The sequence below is a fragment of the Vanessa cardui genome, chromosome 1 (assembly GCF_905220365.1).
Source record: "Vanessa cardui chromosome 1, ilVanCard2.1, whole genome shotgun sequence".
Classification (NCBI taxonomy): Eukaryota; Metazoa; Arthropoda; class Insecta; order Lepidoptera; family Nymphalidae; genus Vanessa; species Vanessa cardui.
This window is the reverse complement of record NC_061123.1, coordinates 9,931,040-9,957,116: the sequence shown is the minus strand read 5'-3', so window position 1 is coordinate 9,957,116 and position 26,077 is coordinate 9,931,040. Positions and strand designations below refer to the sequence as shown.

The window sequence follows — 26,077 nt, the reverse complement described above, 5'->3', positions numbered from 1 at the left end:
CTACTTTACAAAGTTATTCCAATTCTGTCCATCAACTCAATTATATGCATATGTATATATTGGAACGGAAGAGCATTATTCGTAACGATGCGATGAACAGTTAAGTGTGGTCATTGTTAACTTTATTGTACAAATGAATACTGTTTATACACATTATTCATTTTTTTCTATAATTTTTATTTCAGATTTTATTTAAATTCAGTTTTAGTAGACGTGGTTTAATATTAAAATATCTTATTTAACTTGCAATTTATATTTGTTCGGATGTGATCTCGCATAATATTGCAGCAGATGTGTTCAACCGATTGAGCTGAATTTTTTTGATTGGTGAAAGGCCAGTAGCACCTTACTCATTAGGCAGAAGGAATAAAAAAAATATTCCGATGATTGATGATTTCATACTTTCATTGTAATAACAAATGTCATCTAATACCAAAAATATATAAACATGACTTTTTTCATAAGTTATTTAAATTTTTTATTTATTTGTAGATCTATATTTATAAATGTGAGAGTAACTCTGTTTGCCTGTCGCTCTTTTACGACTAAACTGCTGAACTGAATTTGATGAAATTTGGTATAAAGCAAACTTGAATTCCAAGAAATTAAAAAAGCGTACTTTTTGCCTAACACATGACAGTTATCCGCCTTAAACGTGAGCTAAGCCGCGGACGACTACTAGTGTTATATATTTTATGGAACTAACAAGAAATTCTATAGCTTACAAAGAACTAACAAGACCCTTATTTACTTTAAAATCGTAGTAGGTACAGTGTAGTAAAATGATCCAAATTACAGGTTCAATGGTGACTCCATTGTCCATAATTACGTATAATGGCTCATTATACGTTGAAACCGGAGTGCGTGTCGCTGGCCGTTACATTGTATTTATAGACACTCCAGTGTTCACGGGTCTTTAAAGGCTGGATTTCGTAGTTATGACAATCCTGTGTAAAAATTCATTTTAACATGTAAGTGTAACACTGCCGATAATACTTGCAATTACATTTAAAAGGCATAACCTTAAATTTTGAGTCTTCACAAAGGCTACTTTTCACGATTTTATCTTTTCGTGATCTGTCGGTGAATAATCTCACCTATGCTTCGAAGGCCGGCAAGTTGACTCCAATTTCGTGCTTTTTGGTCTAGAGTGGCTAGTCTTTTTCTTCGGGTACAGATCTGCTCACCGCGCGAGCGCAGACGAGTCTCGCATACTTGCGCAATCTGCATCGACCATCAGTATACCATCCGACGTTCGGGACGACCCACTTAAAGCATACATATGTATATACGTCACCGACTGACTTCATCGTAACTCAAAGCCCGACCAACTCATCGTCTGGATCAGAAAATACTTTCTTGGTGTCAGATATTATGAACACGATCATCCATGACGTTCCATTCCGACACTATCACACAAGTCATATCGATCCAATTGAGTAACGTCTCCCCTCTTAGATCGTCCCTGGTATTACTACTACTACTACATTTATTTACAAAATTTACAGTTTTATTAACAATGTTCTCATATTTTACAGGCCTACCGATGATATATAGTGTATACTTGATACATTTTGGTCCTTTTTTTATGGCATAGGTGGCTAACGAGCAGGAGGCTCACCTGATAGAAAGTGACTACCACCGCCCATGGACATCTGCAACACCAGAGGGCTTGCAGGTGCGTTGCCGGCCTTTCAAAAAGGAGTACGCTCTTTTCTTGAAGGTTCCCATGTCGTATTGGTTGGGAAAAACCACCGGCGAAAGCTGGTTCCACAAAGCGGTTGTGTGAGGCAGAAAATGTCTGAGACATCGCGCTGTTGTGGATTTTCGGACATCAAGGTGCGGGTGAAACTTAGAATTTTGGCGAGATGTCCGAAGGTGAAATTCAGCATCCGGGATTAATCCGAACAATTCCCCGGAACATTCCCCGTGAAAAATTCGGTAGAAGATGCAGAGTGATCCGACATCTCTACGCAAAGCCAAAGGATCAAGGAGATCGGAAAGGGCTTGATCGTCGATAACTCGAGCCGCTCTACGTTGGATGCGGTCAAATGGAAGGAGCTAGTACTGGGGAGCACCCGCCCAGAGGTGAGAGCAGTACTCCATGTGAGGCCGAATTTGCGCCTTGTAAAGTTTTAGGCGATGGGCCGACGTGAAATACTGTCTCGCCTTGCTGAGCACGCCCAGCTTTTTTGAAGCCAATTTGGCTTTGCCTTCCAATTGCCGCGGAACTGAAAGAGGCTCGAAATATCAACGCCAAGTATTCCGATACTTCCTGTAGCGGCTATCGGAATGTTCTTAAATCGTGGAGATACGACAAATGGTGTTTTTTTGGCGGTCAACGCGCAAACTTGCGTCTTTTTGGGGTTGAAGTGGACTAGATTTAGCCGGCTCCAATTCGAGACTTCGTTTAATGAAGACTCGATTTCAGACACAAGTTTGTTCCGGTTCTCTTCGACGTTTTCCCGAGAAATATTAGCTCGGCCGGTGTATAAGGTGTCAACGGTACTGTCGTCTGCATAGCAATGAATGTTCCCGATTTGCAACAAATCATTGATATGCAGAAGAAACAGAGTGGGTGATAGAACGCAGCCTTGTGGAACACTAGCATTGACGAATTTTAAGTCCTAGAGGCAGAGTTATATTCCTTTTCGAATGCGCTGGTATTTACATCACGAGACGCAGATGTATTAGCCCAGGTTTGATAGCGTTCCCACTTTCGGCGTGATGCCGTTTTGCAAAAGCGACCAAACCAAGGCTGAAACTTGCCAACGATGGGTACTACAGAGTAAGGAATGAATAGTTCCATACCGTGAAGCACCACATCGGCAACAGAGTCAGCAGCAGCGTTCGGATCATCCGACGAGAAACAAATCTGCCCCCATGGGTAAGATGCAAAAAAAGACCGCATCCCATCCCAATCTGCTGACTTGTAGTGCCATACTCGGCGGCACCCAACAAAGCGAGGCCGTGAGTACCGCACAACCGGGACTGTACTCCGGACGAGACAGTGGTCAGACGAGCCCAGAGGGGGATCGACGATAACCTAATAGCCATCCGGATGTGAAGTCAGCAGAAGGTCCAACAGGGAAGGTGTATGATCCTCCATATCCGGTATTCGCGTTGGCGAGTTGACCAGTTGTGTCAGATCATATGCTAGAGCGAAGTCCAGAACATATCTACCCTCATGATCGGTGGTGCGTGAGCCGAGCCATTCTGCGTGGTGAGCATTAAATTCCTGAAGGATTTACTAATTTTAATTAAAAAACAACAAAAAAACCTGACCTGGAATTTAAATTTGGAATTAAAACTCCAACATGAAACATCACAACATCAACAACGCTCACACTATACTAATGATCAAAGTTTTATTTCCATTTTCCATTGTTCAATTACAAAAACAACTAAAAACTAGTCACAGTGAACACGATTCGATAATATAAACATGTCGTTAACAAGAAATGGAAAAATGTTGACAAAAGGCACGACATGAGGGTAACTATGAACATGCAGTATGAAATACTAAGGGTGGTCTCATTAACAAGTACAGATTGAATCTAGTAACGAGGTACACATTCGCGCCTTGGTAACAAAGGCACCGCCGCGGGGTTCATCCGCTTGTTAGTACGTTTGTATAATTAGAAAACGATTGTTTCAAAGAAAATGTATTTAACAATGTTAATTATGTTAAAATATGCTTTTAATTTTTATCCAAGATATTTGTAGTGATTAACTTTAATGATATAATTAAGAAGGATTTATTCCGTTGAAAAATATGTTAGTAAGAATGTTGTTTTTAAAATATTTTTAGCTTAAAGCTGAGCAAAAAGAAGGCAGATTTGGTAAAAGAAAAGTTTGTTCATATTTTATTATTTTGTTTATGTTTTATTATTTATATAAAATATATTTCTAATAAAAATACACTTTTACTGCGCTAGCGTATATTACAGTTTGCTTATTACTTTATATTAATATTTACTTTGATAAGTATTAATAGTGTATTGTAAATGAATCGAACTAAAGTTATTGTTTATAATTGACAGTTTTAAAAACATGAAAACAGATCCTGCGTAAAAAATGCAGGTAAAAATTTTAAGACCAACATATCTTTCATAGAAAGATTTTCGTAAATCTCCTATGAAACACCATAAATTCAGTATTTTTTTTAAATGTTAACATTTATCAAAATGACAATTTTAAGCTCTTAGTGAAGATGTCATCATACACAAATCATTTAAAATTCAGACTATACTATTATTGAACCGACCCTTATTGCGACATAGCGGCATAACCACCAAACTTTCTCCATTGGATTTTTTTTATTTTACTGTAGTTTCTCCACGCACGTGCTACCCATACTGTTGTTATATCTTTAAATTTTAATTATTTTATTTTAATGCGTCTGCATTATGGCCAGATCACAATCTAAATTTTTGGGATGCAATATGATGTCGAAAGTGAATTTAACTCTACGACGATGCTTCTTTATTGACTTTAGTTGGCCTTGGTGGTGTTATTTGGCATCCGGATATTGTTGATTGATGTTGTTACGTGCCTACGAGCAATTTTGTAGTTCGCTACTGATAATATATATATAATATTAATCTATAATTACCTAATATTACTGAAGTACGATGAGAGAACTATTACGTGGGCTTTTAATAATTCTAATACTGGGTTTCGTCCGCGACTTCCGTTCCGCAAAAAGAGTAGCCTATTTCCTTCTTTTGGGGTTTTCTACATACATTTATGAAATTCGGTTCATTGGTTTGGTCGTGACAGTGTGACAGACATACAGACATAGTAGATTGATATAATTGAATATATAAAAATAGCTACAAATACATAAAATAAAGACTCTGAGTTGATTATTTTACGAAATAGCCGTGCTAAATATCTACAAACGAATTTTTTTACGAATTTAACGAGTGTTTTCGAATTGATGAAAAAAAATTGAACAGGGCATTCATTGAAATTTTTTAAATAAAATTCACATTAAAACAGTACAAAAGCAATGATGTACGAAAATCTATTTAATTGGAACTAACTATACGAAATAATAATTAATAAAAAAAAAAACAAAAAAAACGTTAAAAATAAGATACAGTGTGTGTTATCCTCACAAACATGTCTATAGCAAACAGATAAACACGATGATGCACTCAAAGTGGCTACATGGCGATGTCTAGGGTGTCCGACGTCAGTATTGTCTAAAGGTACAAGGGAGACTGGGGTGCCGGAGCACAGGCGTAGGGTTGTATATTTGAATGTAATTATTTTTATTAACTATATAAAAAATAAAAGAAAATGAAAAATAAGTCTACTAATAAACAGTAATGTTTTGTATTGATGTGTTTCGGTTTGAAGGTATAATTAGCAGTTATATAAACATTAGATTCTGTAGTTGGTAGGCCTTGACATGTTAGGATATGAAGAGGCTTACAGCTAAACGGCCCTATTCTCTCATCTAGCGTCCTAAAATCAATTATAAAATAACGTCTAAATTAAAACAAGATCTTCGATGTAGTAAGTTTCTTTAAGTGTAATGATTTTATAACAGCTCAAATCTGAACAAATTTTAGAATCTTTAGGTTTGTAATTATTTTCAATATATTTTTTTCTTTTTTAAGAACACACGGACAATTTGTCAACCCTATTAGCTATATGTGCATGTTCAAAGTAGGGGTAGTGATTCATCAATTGTGCAAAGTGCCACTTCATATTCAGTCCGTTTGACTGTCGCGTTCGCTTTGCCGCCTCCAAATGAACGCTGATTGCATGATCCACCATTTTAATTTTTATCTTTTTTTTTTCCAACCGTACTAGCGATTTCAATACTGAGCTAATATTACAAGTACCACTCGAAAATGATACGTTTCACAGTTTGTTTTGTTAGCTTCCATTTTTTCGTTATTTTTTGCAATGCAATGTTTGCGCAAACATATTTTTTTATCTGTGATAATACAATAAATCACAGACAAATAAATTCAAAATCTTCTAACAACTTTGTATTACAAATGAAATAACCAACAAGTTATGTTAACTGTAAACTTGCTTAAAAAATATTATTTTCTATCAACAACATTGTCAGGTTGTGTTGAAATATTAATAACTTAAGCGCTTTCTCTAAAATTAGTTAGCGAAAGAAATTATTGTAATGAGGCTTCATCACTTTAACTTTAGTATTTATTACTGTAATTATGGCATTAGTAGCAAAATCGACATTAGCATTGGTAATATTGAAAAAAACCCACCTCACGTAGTCATTTTATTAGACAAAAATGCTAAAGTACCAGAATCGCTCGTCCAAGTACACTTTTTTTTGGCTTTGGAAATGGAGTTAGTTGGATAATTTGACGCACTACGCCCCACGGGAATCGAACTAGCATCTGGGGTAGAACACCATTTGCTCAACGCATTCATTCGTCTGTACCTTTTAAGTAACATCGCGTTTCTATTATCAAGGAAATTTGGATTCTATGATGTGGTTTTACGGATTACGTTCCTTTGAACTCAATAAGCCATTTCAAAAATTAGAATAATTTGATTTTTAAACAGGATGCATCTGAAATATTGATGAGGCAACTTGGATGCAATGCTCTTATCAACATATGTACACTTCGCAAGGAAAAGGGAAAAGTCTTGTATGATCAAGAGATATTTTTGGTGTGAACTATCTATTGGCGCCTTGTGTTAAAACCATTTTTATGCCGTGACGGCTTACGGCACGGTCACTTGCGCTGTCTTGTTCCCCCTCCGTTGACGATTTCTACTCCCTTGAGTATTTCTAACATACTTACAATATGTGTCCTTATTATATATTAGGTCCTTAGTGTATTTATTTATAAGCTTTCTTTAATTTTGATTTCCTTCAATAGCCATTCATTTCAATTTTTCACAATTTTCTCCTGACAAATCATTTTGGAAATTATTTCAGAATAAAAAAAATGAAAACTGATATACATGTTAAAAGTTCTTAATATTTAAATCATAAGGATGATATGTATTGACAAAGATAATTTTAATTCAAGTAATAAATATTCCATTTTTATTTTAACAAACATCAAAGTTTATCTACGCGAAATTAAATTACACTGTATTTGGTAACTTTTTCTTAAATGATGAAAAAAAATCTTGAATTTACTTTAACTTTTTCCCTTTCCTATGTGTCACATGTGGTACATGCTTATTGTTTAATTATTGTGTTCGAATATTTAGACAGGGTATCTGAGCCGTCTAGAATTGTATCAAACAGGCTTTGCCAATATCTCGACCAACAATCTTTTGCGAAGAAATTCCGTATTGGTTTTATAATAAATATCCCGTAATCGAAGAAGCTGGACAAATGTTTTTCGGAAGCTTTTTTTAATAGAAGATACTCAATCCACCGGATTCCAACACTTCCTTCCGTATCTAATCTAAGCCTATATCCATTGAACCACTCGAAAAAACACCCAAAAATTTCCTATAAATCGTCCCGAGAAGTAATTAAATACATAAGTACAGAAGATTTATGTACTTATATAAAACTACCTAAAGGCTAGGTGCAGAAATTTATATAACACAATCTTAGAACTTATATCGAAATATTAAATTCGATTTAAAACCCGTAACACGTATGACAACTTTCCAAGCGAAATCGAAAGAAATCATGATTTATGTTTATGCCAATGCATTATTGTAAGAGCAAATCGAACACGTAGAGAATTTGCGTTATTTATTGCATCCTGCCATTTAAAACGATATCATCTTAAAAACACAACTTTTATGTCTTTATTTTTAATAGTTAGAACTTTGTCAAAAACTATTCGAATTTTATTATTAAGAGTGCATTGATAAATAATGTTGACATTTTACTTTGGTATTGGACAGTGAATTTATTACACTCGTTCTAAATTTGAATTTTATTCGAAAGTTCGCAAAGGTGTTCTAAGAAATTCATATTTAGTTTAAAGAAAGACAAGTGGTAATATATAAAAGATGTGAATAAATAACTAAAACCGTGTTTTTTGCAACAAATTTTGCACAGGATATAATTTTATCGTCAAAAATACAAGATTGTCTTTATACGAATACTTTCTAACAAAGTGTCTTTTTGTTTTAGGATTAGACGCAGAGCTGTATTACGTAAGAGAGGGTGTGGTTAATACCTACGCGACAGGCTTCATAGTGCCAGTGCCGGCGCATATTGCAGATTTGGAATTTATGTGGCAGGCGCTCGGGAAGAGACCGGTAAGATATAATATACAAAATCAGAAGGTTTTAATATCACTTCATATATTTTAATCAAACTAAATAAGAGACTTTGTATAAAGACTTCATGTAAGCCTGTTTGGGTAAGAAACGCATACTCATTATTCAATAGCCAAACATCTTTCCTTAGTATTATTGTGTTCCAGCTTAAAGAGTTAGTAAATTGAACTAATAATAATAATAATAAAGAGACACATAGCTTGGCCAGGTTTTTAATTCATTTACAGAGGCATTAAGGAGCCACTTACCATCAGGCGGCAGACATAGTCAGTCCGGCAATGTATTTGAATTTTTAAAAAGTAATAATATTAAAAGTAGGCAAGTGAATTTGTAGGTTCTGCCCCATTGCGCATACGAGACGAATGAAACAAACATATAAAATATAAAAATGTTATATCCTAATTAAAAATATATGACGAATTGTCTCGTAGCAAAGTTATGAGTAAGTACGGTCTTAATTCGTTACAAACCAATTTAATATCAGTGAATTATCTAAATATAATATTAGAACTGGCGAGACCTTACTATAAAAATAATTAAAATATTAATATTTAATAAAAAATAATCGAGAAGGAATACTAGAAGTTAACGAAAGGTTGCGGTTACAGATTCGTGTTTAAAATTAATTTCCTATTCGATTATAAAGTGAATTATGCATCTTTTGATATTCTACAACCACAGAGTAGAAGGTCTTCTAACGAGAAGTTACCATTGACCAGAGTGACATTTACAATCGAGAACTTATTTATTTTTAATGTATAAAAAAATGATAAATTTATGAATACGAAAATGTTTTTTGTATAATCATTAATTTTCTTAAAAGATTTTTCTGATCCGTAATCAACGCTGAAGATACGCTATAGCAGTGAATTAGTCTTCCATTCAAACACTGTTTCGAATCGCAACTTTAATTGTTCTGATGTTGTTTCCTCACTTTCCAATTTGGCTTTAAAGCGCTTAATTTTACGAAACAAAAGACCAGATTATGTCGTCGTTTTTCATTGAAATTCTGAAGCGTGTTTCCGAGTGTTCATTCTACAATTTATTTGATAGATATTTTAACTAATTAAGTAACAGGCGTTGATTGTAACTTCATTACATTAACAACATTATTACCTAAGCTTGTCTTTTCTTGTGCTTTCGTTATACTGAAATTCGCTTCTCCAATTGAATAAAACCTACATTCAAAATAGTACAAATTTTGTAAAAAATTAAATCAATTTATAAAAACGTTTAATCTTATTTTAAATGTGTAAACATATTTTTTAATAAGTATATTAAAAAATAGATGTAAAAGAAGAAAAAATTTATTTAATTATATGTTAAAATAAAAGAGAGAAATATACTTATCAAATTATAATTAAAGAAAACTAAATAAAAAAATATTCATATTGAAACAAGAATAAGTACTTTATAAGCCGAAATACAAGAAGAAACATTCCATGCGATCTAAACAGAAATTGCACGCATGTATTATGTTTCATTTCATAACTATTTTGAAATGAAATGAAAATAGTATTGCCGCTTTAATAAAATCACGTTAAGAATTGTTCACTGCGACATTTTAAATTCTGCGCAGTTGCTTTACGTGATGGTTGCAGACTGAGAGCTGCAATTTCTAGTTTTGCGGCGAATTTATTAGATCAAAGTTACTTAATAACTTTTTAAAATTCATGACATGGAACTAGGCAACTAAAGATATTTTAGATCATTTTTTTGTCTGTAGAATAGACAGTCCTTGCATGCAGTGGTCTGGCAATGTCGCCTTACCCCTTCCCAAAAAACATTTAAGAGACATTCGGATACACCTTACCAATAGACTACGACTTCATTATCATGGAAAAGGCGCGGCGCGCGACCTGAATTTTTAGCATCTGCAACCTAGAATTAAAGGAGCCTGATACAAGACACTACAGTCAGTCACTTTTTCATTCAGAAGCATTTAAATCAATAATACTTTCCTATTAAACGTCATAAAATCGTGATATTTATGCTGTTAAATTTACCTTCCTTTGTTTTTGTATAATATAAAATATGATCAGAGTAAGGTGATATTTATGTTGACGATTGAAGTCTAAAAATCTCTTTATGCGTGTAAGTACAATTTAAGTGCCTTGCTAATACTCTATTTAATAAATATTAAAAACAAGATACGTTTAGTCCCAATTGGATAATACGTATAAAATTGTAAGTTAATCACTTTTGATATCATCTTTTGAATCGGATAAGACGTTTTATGATGCCTAACTCAGTACTGCCTCACTGAGGGGCTTTTAATAGCCGACTTGAAATGGCTTCACTCTTCTTGTGCTAACTGTGGTTCTAAGCCTACTCGTTCTATGGAACCTTTTACCATTGCATTCGATAATGTTGACAGATAGTAATGGGTAAATTTCGCACCCATAGTTAATGGTCATTCTATACTAGTAGTTACTAATAGTTAGTATAACACCTTATACTAACTATTAATAACTACTATTATAGAACGTTACAATTCCTACAGTAATAGTTGTTTTGCATATTGTGATAAGGTTTACCTCCACAATTATATCATCGCTGTGGCTGGCGGGTGGCGGGGGGTGATGAATGCCGAAATTGTTGATGGTGGTGGTATCTGTGGTCGTGACTGTGTAAAATCGGCTTGGGAAGCTCTTCAAATGTGAGAAGAATTGATAGAAACAGCAGGATTTATTTTGAAGGGGCTTGCTTTCATAGTTAATATAACTTGTCTAATAAATATACTAACATTGATTTAAAAGAACGTGTATATTTTTCCTTCGCATATTAACGTACATAATTATAAACCTCATAAATTTAAATTGAATTTCTTTAGTCAAGTACTCCTATATTCAGTGATTAATTTTTAAAGGAATGTCATATTGCTATACGTCCTTACATCAAAGCAATGTCTTTTGCCGAGTAAGCTTAACATATTAAATTTTCAAGGCATACGTGCAATGAAAACGCATGCATCGTTTTAATCTTAAAGCACAGTTAAATGGTATTTCATATAGTCGTTGGATTATTCTGTGCTGTTTGTTATCCTGAGCGCTGCGAAATTTGATGGAGATTGTATTTAATCTTTATTCGCAAATCTATGGATCTATCACTGTAACAATCATTTTTTAATCTTTAATTTCAAAAGTATTCTTCATATATTTTTATTTATTTATTTTATATAGATAGACAGAAGAGTGATTAAAAGGTGTCTTGCTATCAATATTTAATTATAATGTCTTATTCCTTGTGCCTGTATTTATTTTTAACCGACTTCAAAAAAAGGAGGAGGTTCTCAATTCGTCGGGGCCTTTTTTTTTTTTTTTTTTTTATTTTTTATGTATGTTACCGAATTACTCGAAGATGGCTGGGCCGATTTTGACAATTCTTTTTTTGTTTGAAAGGGCATGTTTTACAGGTGGTCCCATTGTCAGGAGATCAGGATCTGATGATGGGATCCTGGAGAAATCGAGGGAACTCCTCAAATTTTATAGGCATACCTATAGTGATTTTGGTTTTATTCAAAGTGCCTTGGTCATATGCTCACGAAAAGTGACATTTGATGAAGTCGAACTGATGATGAAGACCACAACTGGTAATCAGAACCTATTAGTAAGTAACTATTTTACGGGTTTAGTTCTATTTCTTTAAGATAGTCGTCAAGCAATTGATGTTAGTAAACATGCCTATGATGAAGTCTAGCTGATGGTGGATTACCCGGAGAATTCCTCAATGATTAACGGCATTGCATCGGGAAAAATGGTATTGTCTAATTGGCGATGAGCAGTTAACATTAGGCTATTGTAACTTAGGTAACGCTTAATTTGAGTTGGAGTCCACATCGTATTGAAACGGTGTTGAGTTATGTTTAGAGTCGAAAGCCGAAATGTACTGAGTATAATAAAGTGAATGATAAACACTACCAATTGTAATTATAAATAACAAAACAACACTGAAAAGCATTAAATAAATTTTTATAAATAAAAAAAAACCGCCTTCAAAAATGAACTAAAAAGAAAAAAATAATCAGTTACATCCATATCCAATTTACGATTTTTTAATCACCTTTTGAAGTCGGTGCCAACAAAGTAAATAAATTCCTATATTGAAATCATTTAATTTGTATCGATAGTAAGGTTTGTCTAATGGTGTCATCTATACAATAAATAGATTTAGTTTTTGTATGTATGTATTATGTATTATGTACCTATATTAGCAATGTCGGCACCGACTTTGAGAGGTGATTAAAAAATCGTTAATTGGATATGGATGTAACTGATTATTTTTTTCTTTTTAGTTCATTTTTGAAGGTGGTTTTTTTTTATTTATAAAAATTTATGACTCATTCACTCCTTAAGCCGGATATGCTATGTATTGCTGTTTGGCGGTAGAATTTGTGATAGGTTAATAATCACCATACACAGGCACAAAGCCCTACCATCAAGTAAAAATTGTGTATTTATGTTCTAATTAGGTACGTATTATTTACTGCTACATTTTATGTTATGTATATACAATTTCCTTTTTTCATTTTCCCAAAATTGTATTATATATACCTACATATATCTTCTTATATTATAATTTACCGAAGGAAATTTCAGTTAAATTTTAAAAACACTGGTTAGTATTTTAAAATATAAACGTATGATTTTTCAAGTTATAGGTGAAGTCGAAATAATGTCGTCTAACCGAAATATTAAAACTTATTCAAAATTTCATACATTTTGTTGTAGCTCATAAAATTTTCAAATAAATAATAATCTGCTAGTATTTACAATTAAATCACAAAGTAAAATTACTTAATCATATAATACACGATATCAGCATTGTTGTAATAAGTTTAATAGGGGGAGTTTATTGTGTGAAGTTAAAATTCAGTTGAAAGGAAATATGTTTAATTTTCTTCATTGTATTTACTGAATAAAATAATCTATTTGTCGTGACCAGAGATATAAAATAGTACTTGTATAAAAAATTACAAATACTTACAAAACAAAATTATAAATTTTAGACATTAAGATAATTATTATATCTTACTATTCTTACAAATACCATGTTCGTTCAAGTTAATGACCTACCATACCTAAATGCATGTCACAAAAACATTCTCGATTATTCATAAAACTTACCACAAAGTCATCATTTTCATTTACAGATGATAATTAAATTCAAGTCGACTGTTTTCATAAAATGATCTCAAAATCATTCATTATTCATACAAGTGTTGTTTGCTCGCAGTTGCCGTACGTGATGGGTATAGACTACGAGAGCAGAGGCGCCATGCTGCCGCCGCAAGTCAATATATCCGAGCGAGGCTACGTGCCTACCACGCTGCAGACGTTTAGGTAAATTGGCCTTACCAAGGTCAAAGTTTCCCCTTGTGATTTCAGGGAGTTTGAACGGAATTGTTGTTGTTCCGTAAGTTTTTTCATATTTGAGATACTGCGATTTATATTTTCTTGGCAATGTTTTTATGTTTAAAACAAAATGATTTTTAAATAGATTTCCAAGTAATTTAATATTAATAAATAAACACTGTTCAAGTCGCTGCTATATAAAAAGAGAGTTTGATATTATTCATATATCTGAATGCAGAGTCTGTATTTATCGATTCCATAAATATATATTTTTTAAATTTTCATAATGTTATATAACTAATATTAAAATTTATACTAGGGTTAGACTACCGTGTACGGGTTCGAGGAGTGCGGAGATCTTAGTTACGATGCAGCTGAATATCTCAGCACCAGATCGCGCCCACAAAGACGTAAGACTGATCTTCAAGAGAAATAAAATTTGCTTGAAAGGTGAGTTAATTTAATTGTTATCCCACTTTTATTAAATAAAAGAAATCAAAAGTATTTTCAATTGGATTTAATATAATATTAATTAGAAACAGCATGAAGTATTTATTTGAATCCTTTTTTTGAAAATTTTATGTGTACAATAAAGAGAAACAAATGATATATTATTCGCATTAGAAGTAATATGCAGACAAAATTATACCAAATGAGAACTAAGTAATAAAGGCGTTATCTCTTATAGAGATCGTTTCTAGTATACCCAAGGAAGAAAATAATTTGATAGAAAATTAAGAGATACGCCACACGTAAAGTCATACGAGAGCAAAACTACATTTGTATTAATATTAATGTTACAGTAGCTCTGTCTGCTGTCTGTATGTTGCGCTTAGCTAAGCTAAAGGCTAGAATCGATTTTGATAAAATTTGGTTCGAAAGTTTGTCAAGTTTAAGTTTAGAGGCGTTTTTTAGGGTTCCGTACGTCTGAATACAAAAACGGAACCCTTATAGGATCACTCGTGTGTCTGTCCGTCCGTCGCTTACAGTCAATTATCTCCGAATCTATTAGACCGATTAAGTTGAAATTTGGTACACATATCAATTCCTGTAACCCAAACACAGAGGTGTGACGTGAGTAGATGAAATCTGTATATGGGGGGTCATTTTGGGGGGGAAGGGGAAAATTAAAAAAAAAATATCTGAAAACTGCATCGTGTGGCATATCAAATGAAAGGTCTTGTTGAGAAGATCTTAAATGTTTTTTTTTGTAATTTTAAAATAAATAGTTTCCAAGTTATTCAAGAAAATAGACGAAAATCGACCATTCCCCCCCCCTTATCTCCGAAACTACTGAACCTAAAATTTTGAAAAAAATACAGAAATTAGTTTTCTCCTTATAGATTATAGGAAAACCTATAAGAAGTCCATGATATTAAAATAACATGGTAAATCACTCAATATTGTGCGTACCAACTTACATTTGCAGGTGGAATGTGTGGGAGAACATATTTTTAACTCCAATGTTAAGTTTTGTTAAATCGGTTTGTAGATGAATATTTAACGAAAAAAATAAGCCCATAATGAGCATTCTACGACCAATGTTTTAGGAGATATTAATTAATTTTTCAATTTAATTCCGCCCGCGGTATGACAAATAAATGCTTAGTAAGGCGCGGGCCCTTACTACGGCATTATGAGACATGACCTTCACGTTGCTCTACTTGAGACAGATTTGTGCGCTAGTGTCTTGTTTCAATAATATAGTTGTAAACAAATCAATGAAGACATAAAAGTGTTATAGTATGAATCGTTTAGAAAAATTAAAAATTTAAATGTAGAATTTATGGGAAAACCGATCAGGATGAAAATGTGCATAGAAGTAGTATTCGAGTCCATAATTAAACTTTTTTTTTTAAGTTATTCATATTTTTTTTTCTTTTAATTATAAGAATGTGACTGATTCTTTTTTATTTTTTATTATTATTTTTTTCCTTCAATTATTCGTAAATTTTAATTCATCTATTATTTGCAGTTAAAATTATAGGTAGGTGAAAAATAAAATGTAATGTGTTATACGATTTTTTTTTAATTTATTTAAAAATATTATTTAATTATAAATCATGATCAAATGGTACATGCTTCCGAATAATAATCATTATAAAATATAAATTGAAAATATTTCGTATGGGAGATTATATTTCATTTTCTACTTACCTCTAATTTTCACCGCAGATCATAAATAAATAGAAATTTACAAAAAATAAAAGGGAAAAAATTAATAATAAAGAATAACTAAGAAACAGTCATTTTATTTTTATAATCAATGAAAGAAAATATAAATAAATAATAATATATACATATATACCTATATTATACAGTATATACATATATACATATATTATACAGGTAATATATACATATATACCTGGAATACTACCTTTACGCACATTTTCATCTCAATAGATTTCCCCAAGGTCGTGCCCTCCACTAGTCAGTCCGATCAAAGTGATTAAAATATATTAAAAAATTCATCTCTACATTATATATATTTTCATTGGTCGGTAATCTTATCAAATACAAAATTTTCACAGTTTGAAAAGAAAACATATTTCGATTACACTCGATTAAAATTTAACATTCTCATTGCTTTATAGCGTCAAAAATTCGAGGTATAATTAATCTATTGTTATACAAATGTCTCGATCTCTGATAAATATATTACAAAATATTGTAATAAAATGATTGTTTAAGCAATTGGTTTTTTAAACAATAAGTCTTATAATTTTCTTCAGGGGTTGTTTGTTTTTCATATTCGATTAATAATTTAAAGAAAGAAAATTAAAAATCGAACGTTTTTGAAGCATTTAATGACGTATTGGCTGGAGTAATATTAATGTGATGCGCGCTGCGCTGCGAGTGTGGTGGGGATTTCGAGTCTATGTCACAGACACAAGGCCCGCGCGGCTCATTCGCGCGGTCGGCTCCCTATGCTGCAGACGTATCCCAGACTTCTATATATTGATGTGATAATTTTCGTCGTTTCTATCGTAGTAAGATTTATTACAAAAAAAAATATTTCACAAAAAATATTTTTCCCTATTGAAAATGACTTCTGTACAGTTATCATATAACTATCTGTTGGATAATGGTAGTTATGTTGAAGAAGATGTTGTGGAGGAGTTTAACTCCTTACTTAGAGTAGTTCATGGGTATCAAAACCGAAGTGTTTATGAGATAACAACAGAGAGATTGCGCCAAAAAGCTCTCCCTGTTGATCCGAACTCAAATTTTCTACAGGTTTTATTTCGTCCTGATTCTGACGATTTTTCGAAAGTTGGGCATTGGGTTTGTGTCTATTATTCATCTCATACGCTCAAAGTTTATGATAGTTTGTATAAAAATCTTAGTGAAATACAGGCAGAGTATTTGAGAAAATTGTTTCCTTACATTCTAGAAAATGAAATCATATTTCCTGTTGTACAAAAACAACCAAATTTGATTGATTGCGGCTTATACGCAATAGCATTTAGTACTTCAATTGTGTTAGGCCTTGATCCATGTAATATTAAATTCAATGTCGAGTTTTTAAGAAGTCATACTTTAAACATTCTTTTAACACATAGGCTAACAGAATTTCCGTCTACAGTTATTAATCGTGGTGGACGTCCCCAAAACAAATACTGTGGCACTAAGTTAGAAAGAAAACGTATTGGTGAAAGAAACAAAAAAAGGCGCCAAAAAATCAATAAACTATCGAACTGTAGTCAAATAGAGGTTTTAGGGAAAACTGTTCTCTCGATTACTATTCCTGTTTCCTATGAAACATTGGAAAATCCTAATTGTTCGTATGATCAGAACGCCCCTATAAATAGTAATTTCAGCCCAGTAAAAAGTACTTCGCTTATTGCTTGTAAAAGAAAATCGTCAAGGATATTAGAGAATAACCTCAAACGAGAAAGATTATCCAGATGTAGTGATGACACTAAAAATAGAAAAAAAGAGCGAGATAAAGAGTCGAAAAAACTGCAACGTTCAGTACCTCGTAGACGCAAGACGGAGCAAAAACGCAATACTGTTTCGCGTCGCATTTCACGTCAGGATCGTACTTACAGGGAACGCGAACGGGTACTTAACACTGCATCACACCATATTTTACGTCAGGATCCTGCATATAAAACGCTAGAACAGGAACGTGATACCATAGCGCATCGTTTATCACGTAAAAATCCAGAATACGCTACTCGTGAAACCGAAATTCGAAATATACGAAATCAGAATATTGAAAATGATTGGGACAAAATTGAAAAACAATTCTTTGATTCTATTTTACATGGCCACACAAGCATTTGTTCGTGCTGCGGAAGATTGTGGCATAGAAACTCCCTGAAGTCATTAAAAGTAAATCATCTGTCTTTTTTCCTAGATGAAGTCATGAGAAACATAAAATTAAGTACATTTTCTGATAATAATAATTATATGTTTTGCTACACTTGTCATAATAATTTGAAAGCGGGAAAAATACCGAGATTAGCAATGAGTAATGGTTTACTGTTCCCTGATATTCCTGACGTTTTACAAAAACTTACACCACTTGAGGAGCGATTGGTTTCACCAAGACATATATTCCTTAAAATAGTAAGAAAAGGGCAGGGCCTTGGTTATCAACATGGATTAACAGGTGGAGTTGTTAACGTGCCTGTGGATGTAAATACTATGATTTCAGCGTTGCCTAGACATCCATCTGATAATCACATTATTACAATAGAATTAAAACGGAGAATGTGTTATAAGCATGGTCGAAAAGAGCGAATCCGGCCGGACGTAATCAGAGAAGCTGCAAAGTATTTAGTGCAAACTGATTTGTTTAAGAAAATAGGTATCAAATATGATGAAGAGTGGATTTACGATGACCAATCCGATGACGAAAATTGTCTCGAAAAATGTACGTGTGATGTTTTGGCACAAGAAGAAAAAAATATTAACCCTGGAAATGTAGAAACTCTATTAGATAATGAAAAAGATGTTACTATTACAATGGCGCCAGGAGAAGGTAATCAACCAAGGTCACTAATTTATGATGAATATATGGAAGAATTAGGCTTCATTAAAATACACGGAGGGGTTGAGCGGAAATTCAAAATAAATTTGAGTAATTCCGAAATTATGAAATCAGAGATAACAAGATTTGACCGGAGAGCCATGAGGGCTGACTATTTATTTACTTTGTTGAAAAAACAACAAATGTTACAGCTGCGAAATAATATTTTGACCTGCTTACGAAAAAAAGTAAATAATTCTGTACCTATTATAGTTTCCAATCTGCTGAAAGATGAGTATTTGAATAATCTTATACAGCATGATGACGGGTATAGAGTTTTGTGCGACGTGAGAAATTCACCAGCTCATTGGGAAAACGAAAAAAAAAAGGTACTCGCTATGGTTCGACAATTCGGAGTGCCAACCCTTTTTGTTACTGTGTCAGCTGCAGAGGCCAAATGGCCAGAACTTATAAAACAACTTAAAAAAACTGTTGATAAGGGAGAAGTTAGTCTTAAAGAGGCACGATCTATCTCTTATGAGGAAAAGGCACGTCTTATTCAATCAGACCCATTTATTTGTGTCACATTTTTTGAAACAAGGCTTAAAGAATTGATGAAGACATGGTTAGTTCCATCAGGACCATTTGGGGACAATAAGATTAGCCATCAGTACCATAGGATAGAATTTCAACATCGTGGATCGCCACATGCACACATAATGTTGTGGATAGAAGGTGCACCAATATATACTCCCGAAGACGAAACTTCTATTGAAAATATCATAAAATTTGTTGATATGATCGTATCTTGTGACAGTAATGAAATAAGTAACGATCTTGTAGCAATACAAACACACAAACACACTCACACATGTCACCCAAAACCAGACCGACCATGCAGATTCGGAATACCTTTCTTTCCAATGGACAAAACAAGATTGTTGACTGAATTGTATAAAGACGATCCTTCCACAGCAAAATGGAAAAAAAATTCTAAAAAGTTAAAAGAAGACCTATCTAATGTTTCTAATGATATCACATTTGATGATTACTTGAAATCCACTGGATTAACTATATCCGAATATATTTTAGCCGTAAGAGCTACACTCAAACGACCAAAAATATTTTTGAAAAGAAAACCCAAAGATATCTTGTTAAATCCGTTTTGCAAAAAAATATTAGAACTACAGCAGGCGAATATGGATTGCCAGTTTATATTAGATCCTTTTGCATGTTCAGTTTATATTGTAGACTACATTAATAAAACTGACAGAGGTATGTCCAACTTACTTAGAGCTGCTGTAGAGGAAGCTAAAAATGGTAATGCAAATATAAAAGAATCTCTACGTGCGATATCTAAAGTGTTTCTCAATTCATCAGAAATTTCTGCGCAAGAAGCTATTTACTGCCTCGCAGGATTGCCTTTGTCTCGTGCCAGCGAAGCTGATATTTATATTAATACGGGTCATCCAAACGAACGAGTAGGTATTCTAAAGCCGATGGAAACATTGAAGTCATTGAATGCTTCCTCTACTGATATATTTCAAAAAAATTTGTTAGACCATTACATCAATCGACCACAGGATGATTATTTCGAAAGAATGAGCTTGGCATATTTTGCTGCCTATTATACCTATTCAACTAAGCTATCAAAATCGTACGAGAATGAAAATATGGAAGAAAATACCGAAGATAGAACAACTGGTAGCTGGATACAATTATTAAATAATGACGGCTACATACGAAGAAGATTAAAGCCTAAAATAATACGTTTTCGACGATATAATCGTGAGCAGGACCCAGATAACTTTTATAGAGAGCAGATTATGTTATATGTACCTTGGAGGAATGAAGAGTCAGAGCTTGTAAATGACGAATTAAATTTAGAAGAAATTTTCCTCAATAAATGTAATATGATAAAATCAGAAAGTATACAGTTCAATTCCTTAGGAGGGCCAGAAGAATTTGAAGCGTTATTAGCAGCGGTTCGAAATGCAGAAAATGATGATGAAGAAAATGATAACAATCGAGCTGAAGCAAGAGCCTGTGCTCTAGGTGAATATGAATTGGAGACCCAAGAAATTGATCCCGACCATTGTTTGCAATTACAAGGGGAACAAGGCAATGACTTGATATGTAGAGTAATTGCTCAACCATTATTAATGAACGAAGATCATGTGCTCGCATTACTAAGAATGTTGAATAGTGACCAAAGAAATTTTGTTTTGCACCTAGGAAATCTGTTCACGCAACAATTAGAGCTCCCATTTTATTATTTTGTCAGCGGCGGTGCTGGAGTTGGTAAAAGCTTGCTGATAAAGGCCCTTTATCAATATTTAATGTTAATCTTTAATCGTGAGCCTGGAACTAACCCAGATGAAATAAAAATATTACTTTGCGCCTTTACTGGCAAAGCCGCGTTTGGTATTGGAGGACAAACTGTTCACAACGCATTCTGTTTGCCAATTTCACAGTGTGGTAGTACTATGCCGTCTTTGTCGGCAGGCACGGCTAACACATTAGCTAGTAAGCTATGTAAAGTTAAATTAATAATTTTAGACGAAATATCTATGTTGGGAAGTAGGACTTTCAATCAGATTAATCGCAGATTACAGCAAATTTTTCATACAGACGTCCCGTTTGCTGGTAAATCTATTATTTCTGTAGGAGATTTTAATCAATTGCCGCCAGTTGGAGACAACTGGATTTTTCAGCCTAATACAGGACGTAATCCGATGGCAGTTCTAGCTGGTGCACCATTGTGGGAACCATTTCGGCTGTTTCCGATGACTAAAATAATGCGTCAGAGGGATGATCTCAATTTTGCTATTGCTTTGAATAACATGGCTACTGGTAATATGAATCACATTGATATTCAACTTATCAAGTCGCGGTGTTTCAAAATGAGCAGCTTACCTGCTGATGCTGATGGTGCTATACATTTATTTGCAAGTAACAAAGAAGTGGACAATTACAACAAACAAAAATTATCACTAATGAATACTGAAGGTTGTTCTGTCAAGGCTATAGACATAGTTTCCGGTTCACCCAATCCGATAGCAAAAAAAAAAGCATTACAATCAGTGAACGCATTACCAACAATGAAGACATACGGCTTGCCTAAGATACTGTATGTGAAAATAAGTGCCCGATATATGATAACAGTAAATCTAGATACATCTGATGGACTAGTTAATGGCACTACAGGATTACTGAAAGCTATAGAATATGGTCGCCATATCACTACTAATGAAAGAAGACCTTTGCGATTGTGGTTACAGTTTGATAACAATGTCGGTATTGCGACAAGGAATAAATTTGAGGTTCATACCCGGAATCACCATGCATATATAGAATCTCAGTGGACACCGCTAGAAACTTCTACGTATACAGTGAAACAATGGAAGTCATCGAACCTCAAGGTACATCGGTCTCAATTTCCAGTAGTACCAGCTGAGGGAATGACGATTCATAAATCTCAAGGCTGCACTATGGAAAAAATAGTTGTTCATTTGAGTAGAAATGTGAAGCGATCAATGTTATATGTAGCCTGTTCTCGAGCTACTTCAGCTAGTGGCCTTTATTTGGTTACATCAGATGGTAATTTCAATCCCCCAGCAAAGGTATCAGAAAAAAGTGCAGTTCATTTGGAAATGATGAGACTGTTAGAAAATAAATTGATACCCCAGTTCGAAGTTTTACAGTCACCAGGAGATGAAATTCAAATAATCTTTCATAATGTACAATCATTGCGTAAACATTTACTAGATGTAAAAGCTGATTGTATAATTCATTCATCTCATATTACATTATTCGTAGAAACTTGGGGCTCTCGAAGCGACAATTTTGAGTTGGAAGGTTTTGAGCAAGTGTGCAGAATAGACGGTCCCAATGTATTGAATGCAAATCCCGGAAGGGGTGCAATAGCATATATAAATTGTAATTACGTCAATGAATTAGATGACGGTTCCAATAAAGGTTTATTTATAGATAGTCCAGGAGGTGGACACTGTGAATGTCTTCAATTCAAAGCATTTGGTGTTCAATTTTTAACCGTATATAAATCACCAAGATGTCTTCCGAAAATTGCAGTCGAATGTATTAAAAAGGCTATTAGTGCAAACGAAAAGATTATTATTGCCGGTGACTTTAATATTGATTTTAAGGACAAATCAAAAAATGAAATATCAGAATACCTTCTGTCACTCGGTCTTACTCCGCGTATTCAAGAATATACAACAAGACAAAATTCAACAATAGATAATATATTTAGTAATATCCCTCTCCAATCAGGGACCATTCATACTTTTTTTAGTTACCACAAACAAATTTGGGTCAGATTTAAAAAAAACATATAGGTAACATCGTACGGAACCCTCTTCACGCGAGTTCAACTCGCACTTGCCCCCTTTTTTACTCTTTACGTGAGTAATATTGGAGGTAAATGGTTTTGTACGTTTAACAATAACTGAAATCACTTACCGCCGAAGCCACTCATTGAATTCTACGTTAGTAAATAACATATACTACATTCTCAGTCATATTGCCTTGTAATATATCACAGGCAATAATTACGTTCATAATAATAGGAAAGAGATAAAATATTTCAATATCTTTTATGAAAGTTGTATGAAAAATAGTTAAACTTATACCGTATCATCCCCTCGAATCTCTTTTTAACAACCAATAGATGCACTTAAACCATATAAAGCAATATAAAACGAAGTTCCTCGAACACTTTGTCTGTGGTAATAATAATAACAATAAATTTGTCGACGACTGCCTTTCGAAGGAGGGCTTATATCACTCCGTATTTATTCAGAATAGCTGTTGTACAATCCACAATAAAGGATGAATACTTTAATCGCATTAAATAAAATTATGTAAAAAGTTTTCCTATGAATTAAGCTACTCAGAAGGTACTTTAATTTATTTACATTGAACTAGATATTATGTAAAATATTTTTACTTCAAATTGCTGAATGAATTCAATAAAAAATTAATTACGTATATTCAAAGAGATAGTATTGATAATGTTTTATCTTAATAGAATACATTTTAAATAACCCAAACTCATAAAGACGTAAGAATAGGTAGAATTTTATATTTATTTGACTTTATTTAAGAAATGTGGCCATAAATAGACGACACACATTGTGTAACGTATGTAGAGTAAATTAATTACTACATTGTTGCAAAGGAATATTATTGAAAAAATATTTGCTTGAAAACAATGACCATTAGATCATACACAAATAATATAAAACATCTAAGATTTACTTTTCATATTGTTCTTATATATTCTTTGATCCAGTTGTCTATTTTATACCTCTATTCAATTAAATATTACTAGATCGATCTACTTTAAAATGATTCGAACTTTCTATTACGATACTTATGACTATACAAATATAACCCAGCACAACATATAACCTACCTTCCAGTATGTGAATAATATTCAAAACTATGTATATACTGCTATAATATCATAAATACGAGTGTGTTTGTAAAATTTTCTTAAAGAAGTAAAAACGCCACGGATCGAAATGATTATTCACAGTTCATGGGTCGCATAGTGTGACATACCTTTAATCAGGGAAAATCATGTTTGTAAACAATTAAAAATACTTTATTTATAAGAAATACAACAGTTACATGTTTTTTTTTAAGTTAGATTAAATTTAAACTCTGACGTAAGGTGCCATTTTTTTTATTATCTACCAAACAATTTGTCTTACTATACAATACCGTGCCTTATCTACATGTAACTGTTCCTCTTTGTCGATTTTCATCTCAAATTATTTCGAATTCGTATATTATTATCGACAAAGCGTAAAATTCTGCCCAGATGAGCAGTTGATGATTTGACGTTTTATTAGCATAACAATAAAACTTATTTAAATTTCAAAGGCTTTTATAAGTCATAAAATAATCTATAAATTAATATGTGATTATCGAAAACTGGTGTGTTAGTGTTTACTAATTCAGTTAAACTTATGTGCTTAATTTATGTAAGTTATCGCTTTTATAAATAGGCCTGAAAAGATGTTAATATTCGTTTTAAAAAACGTAATAATTTTATTAAAGGAATGTCAAAAGAAAATAGATAGTCATCATAGTCAAGTATGGTAAAAAGTTTTATGTCTTAATAATAATAAGAGTATATCGTCTGATATACTAGACCGAAGTATAATTTAACTTTTATCGTAGAAGTTTTTTTGTTTTAATAAATTTATTGGAACGTTTCTGACAACTGCTCCAGGAATATTTTCGCCGCCGCACGATTCTTAAAACAAAATTGTTCTTTAATTTTTTAAATTTAAGCTAATCCTTCTTTACTAATTATTATTACATTCTTGCGTGTGTATGATTTTATCTTCATTTTATTATTATATTTCTTAATTTAAATACGCATAAATAAAAAAAATTTAAACAAAATTCGTACTTTGATGATTTTATCTTCATTTTAATATTATATTTCTTAATTTAAATACGCAGAAATAAAAAAAAATTTAAACAAAATTCGTACCAACATAATGGTTGGTACGAAATGCTAAACGTTGATGTAATTTAATAAAAAATAGGTGATTCAAAAAAGGTATTTTACGTTCTTTGTAAGAAATATCTTTGAAGCAAAATCATTTGATTCAAGTAAACTTGTATTCGAACGGATACAAGTTTACTTCACAAATCACTCCCTCGAATTCTTTATTAGCATGTAGACGAATCAGTAAACGCAACAGGATATTTTGCGAGGGATGAAGACGTATTATGAGGGGCGGTACTCGAATCCCCTCTTTAATGTGTTTACAAGGAAGTATCGATTGTTCTATTGTACTTTTATTTGACTTGGAAATTTTATGTTCCCTCTACGAGCCTCAAGTTTATTGTGCGTTTTATCAAATTCACGATTCGAATGTCGGTAATTGTGAGATTCGAAAATGATTAGATGTTTTGTTTTTGAGATAAATTATCCAATTGTTTTATGTTTAGTTCTCGTGTTGTTATGTTTATTTAGATTAAAAAATTAATAGCATTTGTTTGTACTACAGTCGTTTTGTTTTTTATATAATAAATTATTCTCACTCTTTAAGCCTACGTAAGGAATCTTTATATTAAATACAACAACAACAATAGCCTGTAATTCCCACTGCTGGGCTAAAGGCCTCCTCTCCCTATGAGGAGAAGGTTTGGAACATATTCCACCACGCTGTTCCAATGCGAGTTGGTGGAATACACATGTGGCAGAATTTCTACGAAATTTGTCACATGCACGTTGTTTCCTCACGATGTTTTTCTTCACCGCTGAACACGAGATAAATTATAAAGACAAATATAGCACATGAATCAGCGGTGCTTGCCTGGTTGCGCAATCTTCGGTTAAGATGCACGCGTTCTAACCACTGGACCAACTCGACTCTACATACATTGTTGTATATTTAACTATTATTAACTAGTTGTCGCCCCCAGCTTTTTACTTTTAGGGGAT

At 33.0% G+C, this 26,077-nt stretch overlaps 1 protein-coding gene across 1 annotated transcript in view; it reads left to right on the top strand.

Moving 5' to 3' along the window:
- LOC124534677 (tyrosine-protein kinase Dnt-like) overlaps nucleotides 1-26,077 on the top strand; it is a 65,088-nt gene that overhangs the window by 17,941 nt on the left and 21,070 nt on the right. The window contains exons 2-4 of the mRNA XM_047110660.1: nucleotides 8,105-8,232; nucleotides 13,489-13,595; nucleotides 13,927-14,057. Of these exons, the coding sequence (XP_046966616.1) occupies nucleotides 8,105-8,232; nucleotides 13,489-13,595; nucleotides 13,927-14,057 (366 nt within the window). The remainder of the gene's footprint in view (nucleotides 1-8,104; nucleotides 8,233-13,488; nucleotides 13,596-13,926; nucleotides 14,058-26,077) is intronic.